Here is a 14,568-nt window from a genome sequence, read left to right as displayed (position 1 = left end):
CGAATAATAAGTTCTTTAGAACATGTCATGTTCTAAAGGCATGTCAATTTAAAATGTTTAAAATGCATTCACAAGTGTTATACTAACTGGTACTTAACTGCTCTGGTCATAATTATTTCTAATAACTGCATAAATCAAAATGAATTTTTACATATCCTTTGTAAACCCTTACTTAGATATTTTGACTCTTTCTTCACCATACATTAATGCTCAAATAACAGTAAGAATAAGCAATTTTTGTCATTAGTTAATTGTCAAGTTAATATATCAAGCAATAAGTATACCTAACATTCCTATAAAAGTTCATATGTAAATACATACTCCTCCCCGCCATCTGTCTTATTTGTCTTATATACACAGTAGAATTTTCCCTTTTGTGGTCTAGCTCTTTAGCAGTCCAAGGTTTCACAATTGTTGTACAAATTCTAGAAGTTGCTCTTCCTCCAACATTTATAACCAGAAGAAGCACTAATTACATTATTGAAATCACTAGAGGTATTCAGTGCATGATAAACACCGATTTATATCCAAAAAATTTAAGCTGAAGAGCTAGGAAACTTTCAAATATGAAAGGTTTCTGTAACACCAGGAAAACAATTCCTAGACATATCCAGCTTTTATGTGCATCAATGAAATCCTCATATGATGCACTGAAGCACTTTTAATTTTTTTTAAACCAGCTTTTCACACAGCTCCAATTTTCAAATATAACTATGACTTAAAGGTATAATGAGAGCTAGTTCCATATATACACCATAAGCACACAATCTAGTATGTAGTCTATTGTAATTAAGACCAGTGATTCAATACCTATTGCTACTGGCCAGGTATCATAGCAACCTTGTGTCACTGACTACTGCTGGAAAACTGTTCAGCACCAGCAAGACTATGCTTCAGGAAAATCTACAATGGCACTACAGATTGTCAACATCTGTGGGGGTTGTTACAGGGAGAATAACAAAGAAATCTGCTTTAAAAAAAAACCATGCTTAGAAAATTGACAGGGATTCTACAGTAGCACTACAAAAAGGAAAAAAACACAGAGAGAAAGAAAAGACCATTTTTTGTCATTAGTTACATAACTTATGCACCCGCATCCTAATATCCATCCATATAAGCTGAGAGCTGAAATAATGCCTCATTACCACATTGTTTATGTATATCCACAAAGTACTGTTTTTTTTAACTAAACACAAGCATCATTCATCGCCAACATTAACGTGAAAATAAAACAAAGCCACTTTAAAAAATAATATTTAAACTTGCACAAATAAACTCTAGATAGTCTTGTATAAATCTGCAAAAAAAAGAAAAAAACAGGTTACTATGAACAAGAACCCAATATTGATTTTTCTGCGGTGCAGTAAAGCATCTCCATTCTATTTGGCTGCTGTCAAAGCCACTCTTTAACAGCTGGAGTCAAATTGCACTATTTACAGCAAGAGCCCTTGTCAAGTGGACCATAAGTATTCTAACAATACACTATTCAAATGGCACTTTGCCACACAAATTGCTGACTTGATGAATACCCTATGTCAATGACTAAGGCCAATATAAAAGTTTCATTTTTATGAGAGGTTTTACATTCACATATTAAGTAAAGCTTTCTTGAGGAACTATTAAGCTGTATATTTTGGGTCTTTTGACATTGAAAATAATTAAAATCTGTTTAAATATATCAAGGGGATTTGACAACATTAATATGGATCTTGTGTTAACTGCATTTGTCACACTCATCTGTTACTGGTACTCCCACTGGCACGTGCAGCACAATAAAAGAATTAAAATGGTCAAAACACCATGAAATCAAAGCATTCTGCTTTTGTATCTGTGATTTACATGATGACAAATGTTTTGAAAGAAAGCCTTTGAACCTGGACTGCTATGTGAGGATATTTTTCTTCCTTATTCTTAGTCTAAAAAGAGACCATTACTTTACAAATGTTATTTTGCCTTAAATATAATATTTGTGATAAAACAATGTAATTGTAAATATTAAGGAAAAATGCTGACTCTTACTTGCGATCTTCATGTGGATCACCTCATTGTACAAAATACAAATCACTCACAAGTGTAATACCAACAGGACTGAATAGCCATCCCTCAGTTTTTCTGTTACATAAATCTTCTGAAATCGGATTCTAAAAAAAGAGACTAAAATTGACCACATTGTTTGGTTTTGCATTTTTTTTTTTAATAGAAATGTTGCTACCAATTTAGTGTGTTGTTAAATTTCTAATACACAATTTGCCAAAGCAACAAATTGATGAAATACCCATTGTACACATGCATACTAAAAATCTTTTGATAATCTTAAAGTTTCATGATAGTTTCGTCTGTGTGGTCATTATATGCTTACTAATATGGTATGAAATATTGAACTCTCTAATACCCACTGAACCCCCACTAATTTCATAGGATCTGAACTTCAGGAGACTACTTCAACTTGCTAAAACACAACAACCCAAAAGAATCAATAGAGCACTTCTTGAAAAACCTTAAAAAAAGTTTCCTGCATAAGAACTAAGAAAAACAGTGGACTTCATAACAAGCCTTCATTTTAGTAATAACAAAAAAGTGTTAGAAAAAAGGCACAGAGCTCCACACTCCTTTTGTGTAGCCCGCAATGGGCTTCTGGAATAGCATTAAAAGAACCTCTGTTGTTATATTCTTCCCAGGTTCAGCTATACCCTATACATTTAGCTTCCAGCATCTCCCACACCAATCTACAGAACCTGCGCTAATTGGGATGGAGGCGGGAAAAAGCACTGGATGTAATGGATGACAGATTTTTGATGAATGAAAAGTGGTTTCCCAAGTACAGAACTTCATTTGTTAGTAAATTAGACTAAAATAACATTAATATAATAGCAAGAAGGTGGTAAAATGAAAAAGATGTATTTTGACAGTCATAGGAAAGTCTAAGAGACACTAACAACATTCTCTCAAAAAGTTTTCATTGGGACAAGAAAATTAAGAAACAAAGTTTAAGCAGAAAAGTGGAATATTTTATTGAGACATCAGCAAAGCCGAGATGTACATCTGATCAAGTGCCATAAATTATTATCACAACTCCACTGCCACCTATTGTGATATTACTTCCAATTTAAGATCATGATAACCCCCAAAGCACGTTAAACTCCACACTTTCAAATTTACTAAAAACCATTTTCCCACATTGCACGAGCAGCACATTTTCTTTCCAGCCACTTTGCTAAATCAATGCAATTTTCAATTTAATAGGCATAACCAAAACTACTATAACTTTTTCTGTTGGTCTTCTTTAAAAAGGGAAGAAGAAACTGTTCCTTTTAATAAACTAACAGTAAGATCAGATTCTGTGTCAATGGCCAACTAGTGCACCATCTGCCCCACAACATGCTCAGCAGGATTATGCTTTAATAAGACTTTTCAGAAAATGGGATCAAAAAGACTTGAGAAATCAGACTAAGGTTAGTAAGAGGTCAAAGATAAATATGAAGAGTTAAACAAAAATCATTACAAACTCAAAGTTATATGTAAATTTCTAGGCACAATAAAGAAAAAGACCTGAAAATAAAATTCAAGAATGAGGACTTGTACTAAGTTGTTCTTTATCAGACAGAATTTTGGAATAGCCAATATTTCATTTACCATAAATAATAAAGCCAGAAAAAGGCCAGAGACCGTTCTGAAGGCTGTTTCCACATGTAAATTGAGGGAAAGCATTTTCATCTTCCCATCCTTGTGGGAAGATATTTTTTATCTATATTCAGGGTTGAGGAATAGCAGATATGACTTCCTTGGTTTATTGCAGAGAATGGAATTCCCCAAACCCATTAATTAGAAAGTGGTAAACACAAATAAACAACACAGAGGCCCTATTCTTAAGGTACACTCATATCGAGAGCTTAATGAATATATTCATTCCTGATGCACAAACAATGTTTTCAGAAAAACGTATGCACTGTGATCTTCCAACCTGAATAAGATAATACTTACCGCATTGAATTTGAGATCATATTGGAGACAGTTTTAATAACTGGTTTTACATTTAGCAGATACAAGCTTTTTAAAGATCTACAAATAACTAATAAAAATATATCTATATCTAGGCCACAAGTAAATAGAATGACTATTGTTATTTTCAACCTTACTTGTCATTATATGGTGTCTCTGTACTCATTTTCTCAGCTTTAACAGCACATTACCACTAGTTTCAGTGTGGTATTTCCTTCTCTTATTTTTTCAAAACAAAAAGAAAGAGCCCATCTTTTCCATCAGTCACAATTATTTGGTTTAACAAATTCTGTAAAAATAATTGTTAGATAAAGCTAAGTACAGTTCTCTTGAAAACTGTGATACCTGTTTGCAGCCCAGTATCTCAAAGGGAACATCGTCATCCTCTTTTTAACGAATAAGATACCAAATTTAATCACACTAATATAAACATAAGGCACTTACATTCTGTTCTGTGATGATGTTAACAGAAAACAAACACCCAATAAAAACTAGCATCGAATGACAACAGGAAATCTGCAGTTTCATAGAAAAGCAATAATGGAAAGGCAAGTAGCACTGTACTATGATGTGCTTTTTCTCGAGACATACACATCCGAACTGGTACTGAGGATACTGCTAATAGTTGCAGTCATAAGCCAGAGGCATAAGGAAACAGGGTCTGTCTACAGGTGCGAAGTGCCTGAGATAAACCCTTCTGCTGTGATCTACTGGTGACCTTGCATAAGGCACTCCCCCCATCTCCCCGACTTGTTCTATGAAATGGGGCTGAAGGCATAAAAACTGAGCCAGTTAGAACATAAAACCAAGCCTCCACGCCACTTATACAGGGCTACACATCAGTGAAGGTGAAAGAGTAAAGAATTTGGATCACAACTCATCGCTCTTGAGAAATACTCCACTCTTCATTCTTACCTTATCTGAAGATTTTTCTGTATGAGCAAGATTGTCAGAGACCATGCCATGCTTGTAAGAGCTAGAGGGTTTGTATCCAACATTTTTCTTTCTCTTTGACTCTTGAGATACAGGAAGTAGAGCATCTGCCACTAAGTATTCTGAATCTTCAATGGAATTAAGAATCTCTTTTGCTGTTACACCTGTTTCATGTCTTTCCAGCGTGCCTAGAGAAACACAACAGAAGCTATGATTTTTTCAAGGAACTACACTATTTCATATTTCAGTATATGCATCATAGTATTAACATAGTACATTACCTGTGAGCAGACAAACCATGAAAAATTTACAGATGAGCCAACTAATTCCTCATTTCTGGACCTTAAAAATGTAATTTTACATAAGAGTGTTCTACAGCATTGCTATGTTAAAAAAAAAAAAAGCTTAATTTCTAAAGAAATCACTGCAACAAATATCTTGAATTTTTGGGGGTCTGAATCTAAGGTACTTTAAATAATGTGCGACGTCAGATGCATTTTCAAAAGGAGACTTTTCAGTCTATTTTCAGACTTCTCAGAAGAATACCACTTGTCCTAACCGTTCAAAACAGCGTCATTTGTTTTCTTCTCACAAAGCCCTCACAGACTATCTGTATCATTAACAGTGTAAACAATAACACATTTATGTAATATTTTAGTGCTGTCCTCTAGTGTTCTAGATTACAAATAGCAAGAGAAAGCTCAATTTTTTCCTTCCATTCCTAAAACCTTTCTTCATCTCTGACACTTTTTAAACACCTGAATATACTACATGTAGCTTAGTAGTCAGGACATGAATACAACATTTCAGAGACTATTCCATTACTTGTGCAGGTCTAGGCAACCTGATTCCTTTAACTGTTATACCCAGTTATACTATTTTAGTAATAATTTTATTTAGTAATAATTTTAGTAATAGTACTTAATGTGTAACTAACATTAAAGATATCTAAACTGAGCTTAAATGTATTTTAAATGAGCTCCTATTATATACTACACATTTCCTAGAGGAATTAAACTCATAAGAAATTGCTGAAGTGGCACGTTTCCTATAAATATCAGAGATAAAAGACACGTGAATGATTTTAAAAGTATTAAAGATCTGTCGTAACTCTCACTGTTTTTTTCCCTTAAGTTTGAATTCTTTGTAGCCTCAAGTAATACAACATAAATTTTCCCTTCACTGATACCAGAAAAAAAATGTGTAACATTGAAGTTCTATCAGTAACACCTGCTAAAAATATTGGACTGGGATTGAGGGATCTCATACGATAAGTGTTTGTGTGCATGTGTGTATAAAATCTCTTTATCTGAAATCATTTCTCTGAAACTCATCCATTTCTGTTCACTGTAGTATCACCTCTGTTGCTTACATGGCCAAGAGTCTTTAAATTCAGAGCAGAAGTAATGCAACTGATTTTTTGTCCCCTGAACTGAATACCATGGATTACTATAATATTGCAATGAAAAAAAAAAAAAAAGGATCAGGCCCAGCTGTGTTTAATATGTCATTTTCTTCATTCCTCCCCAGGATTTTCAGCCAGTGTCAGGGATCATTACAGAACTGAATATTTACTAGAAGGAAAGCAAGTTGCCCAAAGATCTTTACAGCTAGACTGTCTATAAACACTTCAAAACAATACTGACTACAAAGCTCCCAATGGTGCGACATTTCAATATTTCGGGAACACAAAAACTACAGTAATAGATGCCTTCAAAGGAAGGATTGTACAACTCATACTAGACATGCAAGTAAACACGCTTTCTTAAAAGTACAGTGTTTCTAAAGTTAAGAAGTTTGGAAATAAAACAGTCACTTAGCTAGTATTATTTTGGCCTCTTTATATATGCAATGTAGTCTTTCAAGCTATAAGCATGTCCTACTTCCCCACAGAACTCCCTGCCTCATTCAGAGCAAAAGATGAGCAAAATTCACCAAGGAAGCAGTTGTTCTCCCTTATTGTTCAGTGTGAAGGACTAAGCTTTCTCTATGACTTTCTGCAGCAAGTCCACTCTGCAGGGAATATTTATATGTATACAAACGCACATCTGTCCTTGTTTTCTGTATCCCTTTTGTCAGTGCAATTCACTGCTAGAGTATTCAAGTGCTTCAGAAAGACTATTACCATGACACACTTGTGAAATTACGGGGTATCATGTTATTTTTATGGGCAGGGAACTAAGGCAGAGATTACAATAAATTTTTACTAAATCCAAGAATTTTGGGGGCACGGTATTAAATTTCAAAGACCTGACTATACATACTCCTCAGCATTAGACAGAACTTCAAAAATTCAAAACAGGTTTTGTAAGCTGCAGATGCATCTGTGAGTGCCTCACCATCAGTCATCCCTCAGAGCAGGACTGTTCTGCAGAATAATCTTCTAGATAGATAATAGAATACAAGCATTTAATTAAAGCTATCATACTACAATAGCAAAAGAGGATAAAACCATGCTTCCAACAAAAATCAAGATGAGTTGCCTGACTTTTTATCCTCCTATATATGCATATACATTCAGGAGTAAAAATGAAAATATATTTAAGACTTGTGTTATTTTCCATACATCAGAGCTTCTTCCCTGGTAACAGCTTCCAAGGCAAGTTTTCAACTTCTGATTGAAGGAAAGATTTTCAGTTGAAAGAAAAAGAAACAGACGAGAAGAAGTGGTAAAAGTCACAGAAGATGGGAACACCAGCATTTCACCTTTCAAGATCGTGGCCTGAACAGAATAATCAGGTAGTCATGATGTACATGAAAGAAAATTGATATATATGTGTATGCAAAATATACAAAGTATATATCTAATTTTCAACTGCTGACAGATGTGCTTCTATGTATTATCAACTTATGGATGCAAACTGAGAAAGAATTGAACAGGTTGTTGGGTTACTGAACACTTCTGCTACCTACCAAACCCTTTTCTAAGTGTGGCAGGATCATGCCATAGCAAGTATACCATTTTGTATGTGTAGTTTGGAGAAGACAAAATTAACTAACTGAAAAAATCCCTTCTGGGTTCATACTAGGTAAGAAATATGACTCACCCTCTCCCATAGAGGAGTTACATTTTTATTTTTTTTAAAGCACATTTATAGACAGGAACACTGAATAGAAAACAATGCCCTAGACAACCAGCTTAGTTTCTTACTGACAGAAGACTATGATATCATAAAATCAATGTCAAAAACTAAGAGTTCCCTCTTTAAATCATTTATATATCATTCATAACAGCTATCTCAAATCTCTTAGAAGTAGTACCTTCTAGAAGACGGTGCCTTTCTTCAAAACAAGCTGGCATGCATAGACTTCTAAATCATGGATCTTGTATGCACGCATATGTACAGATTTCCATGGGTATCTGGAGCTTCAATAAAAGGGTACTAACCGCATAGGAAAATGAGTGTGATGGAAGGGAGCAGGTGACCATGACAGTATTACAAAGTATTTATTTTATTCAGAGTACTTTACACTTGTGAAGAGCCTAAAATACTCATTTGCAGAGTGAGTAGGTGGCAGAGACAAAATAAGGGAAGATATCTGTATTCTGTGATTCCTGAATACATCTTTAAGAGAAACCAATCGGGGGGGGGAATGGAGAAACCTGTGTATGCAACAAAGACATTCCAATCAGTGCAAACAGTCAAAAGAATACTGGGGCAGGGTGGTTACTGTTCCAGAAACGGTTATTTGTTAGGAATATATTGTCTCTGATTTTAAAGGAAAATAAAAACAAACAGAGTAAGAAAAGATGGAGCCTGCATATGGGAGTACAGGAGAGAGGACAGAAATAAAGACAACTCTCAAACCTGAAGTATTTTAAACACAAATGAGCCCAAAAGCTTTTGATAGGGGAGGATAAAATAACAATGGATGAAAGGGAAAAGATAGGGTTTTCTATGTAGCAGCAACACCACTGCTATAACCCCCTACTATACATACAAAATACAGGAAAAGAAAGTCTTTATCTCTCTAAAGCTGTGACCATGGCAACCAAGTCTCAGGAACAGACAAGAGTGGAGTATTTCACTCTCCTGGGCAGCTTTGGACCACCAGATGTGACTGGCTAGAGACTGTTACAACATCTTATTCTTCTTCTGGACCAAGTACTACAAATTGTGTCTCTTGGCATTAGCACTATCCACGCAGTTCTCCAGGTTCTGCTCCTACTGAATGATGTATTTTTACTGGGGAAGTCACGCATATTATCCTGCCTCAAGACGAGGTATTCACTGACATCACGTGACCTGTCATATTATCGGGCTCCAGTGCTTTCTGTTTGCTGTCACAGCTAAAGTATTGAAAAATCCTCAATATTGTGGTGCTGCTGTGACCTAGTAACTCAGCTGAATCTTACAGCATAACAGTGATCTGTGAATGAAAAATGGGTTCAGAATAGGTTTTATTTAGAAAGAGCACATGGCCAAGAACAAATCCTTTTCTTTACTGGTAGCCAAACCAAAAACCTCATCTTTCAGAACAAGTATCATGTGTAACATTAGCTGGTTTATTTTCTGTCAAGATCTTCCTTTCTGTAAATACATATTTCATCTGAAAAGGAACTCCCACCCACTTTATTCTACCCTGGCAGAGTCAGGCAAACAGAAGTTTTATGTTCCTCACTAGAAGATGCTTGAATTTTACAAGTCTACGGTCCTGCTCCAAGATAGTGGTCAAACTTGAAAAATTTCTCCTAACTGCTAGTGCAACCACTCGAATATCAAATGACCCAAACCAGATAGAACCACCATTGTGTTAACGAGCATATATATATTTCCAAGCAATATCAGGACAAAAGTAAATGCAATCTAACAAATAGAAACAGGACAGACGAAACAAAACTCAGCCTATTAAAATCTATCATCTTTAAAAGGATATTTTATATGTAGGAATAGATTAACAATGGAGATGCCCTGTGACTACAGCACTGTTTACAGGAGCATGTAGAGTGTCTTTGCAGACAGTCCATAATGATTTTTGCATTTGGAAGATTTCTGTCACGCAGTCCAACTGCTGTATCTTACTGACGTTCTTCAGAATACACATTTTCAGAACAGCGTTCGCAAACTATTGACAGAATATCTTTCAGCTAAAGAAAGCAATGAAGAACAATACAAAGAAAACTACTGGAATATCATATATAATGCAAGTTTACATACGTAGAGCAGTTCTTCAATGAAGCCAGTCCTCATCTCAGGACTTCTGCTATAGACACAACACCCCCAAAGAAGGGACATTCAAAGTCCCCTGTTCTCTCCCTGACTCCATTTGAGCTATACTAAACAGCAAAGGACAATAACCCTTGTTATCAGGAATTTCTGAGATACAGTAAATGTGCTAAACTGGGCTGAACAGAAGTGGCAAGCTCCGAGCTTGGAAAAGATGTGAGCAGTTGCTGCCTATTTCTATATTACCAGCTGAAACATGGCATGAGGATAAGAAACCATCCCTTAATGTCTGCAATGAAAACCCTCCCTGGCATGAACTCTTCTGTCCGAGAGAACTGATTGATGTGGTCAGTGCACATTTCCACTGTTGGGTTGTTGGTTTTTTTTTTGTTTGTTTTGTTTTTTAAATATATGTATATATAATTTTACTTCATTATTAATAATAAAATAAGAATGAATATCAACTATAAGAAATGCATCCTTTTAAACACACAGATAAATTTCATACATGTTCCACCTAGTATACATAAAGTACATAAAAGTAGGCGTGTGTATGTATACATATGAATATAAAAATACCAGACTATTCTCAGTACAGTGTGTCCTCAGCTTCTGCCAATTGGGCAAAAGATGACATTGCTTTTTTTTCCTGAGAGACTTTTCCAAGCTCCACTACCTTTTATTATTCTACATCAATAAGTAGTTACTGAAGAATGACTCAAATTTAGATAACTATGAAATATTCAAGTGCAAGCTACAGACTGAACTGAGGCTTACATATATAAAATATAAGATGCCAAAGAAAAGGCAAAACATTTGTTAAGTTTTAACTTGACTGACAAATTAAAAGAAATAAACCAAAAAACCACAAAGCACTAAGCTTCTACAAAATATATATATTTATGCTTATGACTTGATTCATTCACATTTTCAAAATACATTAACCAATGTTTCCTCATGCTTTATGTCTTTTAAAAAAAGGATTTAAGTGACAGCATAAGATGTGCAAAGAAACTACACTAAAATGGCAGCCTTCCATTTTATTGCATGTTATCATTTGCATCATGTACCTTACCATTTAACATACCTTGAATTTCTTCACAGAATTGCTTTCTTAGACAAAGGTTGTCTAAACTAGAAATTGTTTAATGTTGTGTTAAGTGTTTAATATTACACAACTCTTGGCCCAGGAAGTTATCTTGTCTCAGTTCAATAGTGCACAGCTGGGTTAACTCACTCCCTGCAGGTTCTCCCTTTCTCTAAGGATACCTCTTCAGCATGAGGGTGGAGGGGGGAGAGAAATCAAGATCTCAACCCACGTGGTGTCTGCCCTGACTATTAATGTTGAAGGTCAGACCATGACCTAAGAACAGAAGAGCTAAATCACTACAGCCTTTTTCCAAATATGAAAAGCTCCCTTCAGGGGAGATACAAGCCTTTCACAGTCTTCAATTAACTCCTCCTAGTAATGCAACAGGGTACTCAATATTTGAGCCACAGTTTTGTAAGGGCTATTCTTCATCGTTTCAAAAGGGATGTGTCGCAGATGGAAGTATTTGACACAGTTCAAACTTTATTAGTGATTTGAGGTGGATCAAGAAGTTGAATTTCAGCAGCACTTAATCATTAACCGATTTAAAGGTTTACAAAGTGATTTAACAGAATAACTAAACAGCAACTTAATTACAGATTCAAAGATGGCAAAATTCACACTAACCTACTGTAGGGTATCCCAAATCAATACATATAGGCAAAAGCACTTATATACATGTAAGCAAAACATATAAATGCACACACGCAGGTCTCCGATTGCTAGGATCAGGAATTTCTTAATAGCAGGCAGCTCTAACAAGCTGAAAGGTACCGCTTTTAAGTCCTACACGTGCACAGATGGACAGAAGAGCATCCACACCCATAAAGGTAATAAGTATATCACAAACATATAGGTGGAGAGGTGGATGGAAGAGAGGCTTGCCTAACTGTTTGAGAGATCACTGTTCGGAATATCAAATAAGACCTATTTGTCCTAATATTAGAAACAGTAGGTACAAAAGTTTTTTTGTATAACCAAACAGACTTTAGGGCCCACATTCTGGGTGCATTCACAAATGTACCTGACTTAAGATAAAACTATTATTTAAACAAATTGCTTACCAAAATTGTGTAATTCTAAAATGAAGGGAAGCAGAGATATTTTGTGGGTGTGAATTTAGTATGTGTAGAATCTGAGCACGTGTACAAGGCAGATTCAATGACAGGACTTTTTTTTAAAGCACAGGCTTAGACTCAAATGACAAATTTTACTCAAACTTTAGAGCATCTTGAAAAAAACCCACAAAAATTAATGAAGGAACTGGTCACATACCATCTCTTCCTGAAAAACTTGCATCTCTCCAAAAGCCTTGAATGTTTTCATTCACACAAATTACAGCAATTTTATCAAAAGGTTGATTTTACTATCCAAACGTCTAACACAATTTCACTAAAACATGTCTATAGGCATTTCTATCAAGTAACACCTATCACAATTTCAGCATTTGGTAATTTTGAAGATTTATGGTTTACCATCAGTTAAAGATGAAGTTCATTGCCCCACTCACAGGAACTGTATATATCAACCAGGTGCCCCTTCCTAACAAAACCATTTCACAATTACTGCATCTTACTCCTGTGTATATATGACTGATTTCTGACCAGGGGCGTAGGACCCCACAGGCAACCTTTGTTAGCCAGGCTTTTTTTACTCCCAAGCATGTAAAAAATACACATGTAGTATGTTTCACAAAAGACTCACCATATGTAGTTACCAAGGTCTCCAAAACCGAGTTTTGCACCAGCCCAGATCTTTAGGCTATGCAGAGGTCATTGAGAAAAGAAAGAGGTAGTGACCACTATGACTTTGACCCTAGCTACACCACAACCTCCAGCATATGAAATGCAACCACGGGATTTATCAGCTAGGCCGCACTCACCCACTCAAATCTAATTCTGACCAATGACCTGAAGAGAAAAAAGAGAGAGGATGGAGAGACAGAGGGACAGAAAGGGAAAATTAAAACGGTATCAGAAAAGACTGACTTTTGCAAGGACAAAACGGTCATAATTGTGCATCTACAGTTATATAGGCGTAAGTGTATAGTAATTTAATGAGCAATTTTACTTTGATACAGTTTTAAGAGATTTACTAAAACTGTACAACTTATTTCCTCATAGCCACCTGATGAAACCTAAACCTTAATTTTCTAAAAAGTTTAACCACAAATTTCTTTCCCAGATAACAGAAACTGTTAGATATATTAAATGAGGGTCTACCTAGAAAAACCTAAACAAACCAAAACAAAACCCCACACATCTGCCACTCATGTGATACTTGCACAGAGTTTACCAGAGGTTTATAGGACTTCTTATTGTTGGCACCAATTAGAAAGATATTGGAATATATATAACTACATACAAATTATCTTTAAGCAGTGTTTGAAAGTGTTCCAGCATGTCTGACCATCAACATGATCAAAGGTTTGATTTAACACACCACTACGTGCAGAGCAATTTTGTTTTCTCCACAGCAAGGATGATTCTGAAATAGAAGAGGTTTTATGTAACAGTTTAAATTACTCAATGTGACATTAACAAAGAAATATTTCCAGAGTATTTCTGAACTTGCCTTTTTTTTTAATAAAGATTTGGGGGTTTTTGCAGTAGAAGTGTTAGACACTGTATACTTTATGGGGGCTGCCAATCTCATTAAAAGCCTGTTTTAATTTACCGATACCTGTGTAGCTTTTAAATGCCTGAGTTAAACTCTTCTATGCTTGACAGCTACATTCAGGTGGTTGGGTGTTTATTTTGTTTCTCAGCAAAAGTGTTTCAATTATTAGAGTCATGAAACACATAGGTGTTTCATAAAATCTTCATGCATTAAAGTTCAGACTCAAAGCTGAACATTATACTTCTGTGAAATACACTGTCAATGCTGACGCCCTGTTCTCACCGCAATGACAATTTTAATTGAAGCACCATTATCTTTTCTGTTTGCTCAAGCAAGAGAGGTCTACACAGAATCCATCCGACATGAGTGTGACTCAATTTTATTACAGTGAATGGCAGTGATAGTCTTTCACTTAGGTCTATTAAAATACAACCTATACACCTGTAGAAAATTAAGTATTAACATAATGCTAAGTTTGCAAAGAGAGGTAGTAATAGCAAAGAAAGTCTCTGAATTAAGGTAAGAGCCCTTTTATGCAAGTCTCTGTTGAACTGTATGCATTAAAACATGTTTTTTAAAACTACATAACACCTAGAGTGTTCTAAGAATAACTACGAAAGCACTGCCATTTTTAGGACCCCTGCTTTGCTTAGATGCAGAAATTAGAAACTGAGACAACTGTAATGCTTCTGCACTTGACAGGAAAATGACAAATATTGTCACTAAGCACTTAGATACTGTGATAACCAAGATGGCAAA

General features: G+C 35.4%; 1 protein-coding gene across 1 annotated transcript in view; it reads right to left on the bottom strand.

The window, feature by feature from the left end:
- Window positions 1–14,568, bottom strand: part of WDR72 (WD repeat domain 72) — a gene marked incomplete at both ends in the record, with an annotated part of 118,015 nt that overhangs the window by 74,408 nt on the left and 29,039 nt on the right. The window contains one exon of the mRNA XM_082488734.1: window positions 4,915–5,120. Within this exon, the coding sequence (XP_082344860.1) occupies window positions 4,915–5,120 (206 nt within the window). The remainder of the gene's footprint in view (window positions 1–4,914; window positions 5,121–14,568) is intronic.

This window comes from Vanellus vanellus (genome assembly GCF_965231255.1).
Source record: "Vanellus vanellus genome assembly, chromosome: 11".
NCBI classification, from domain to species: Eukaryota; Metazoa; Chordata; class Aves; order Charadriiformes; family Charadriidae; genus Vanellus; species Vanellus vanellus.
The sequence above is the reverse complement of the archived record's forward strand: the minus strand, read 5'-3'. Positions and strand labels throughout refer to the sequence as shown.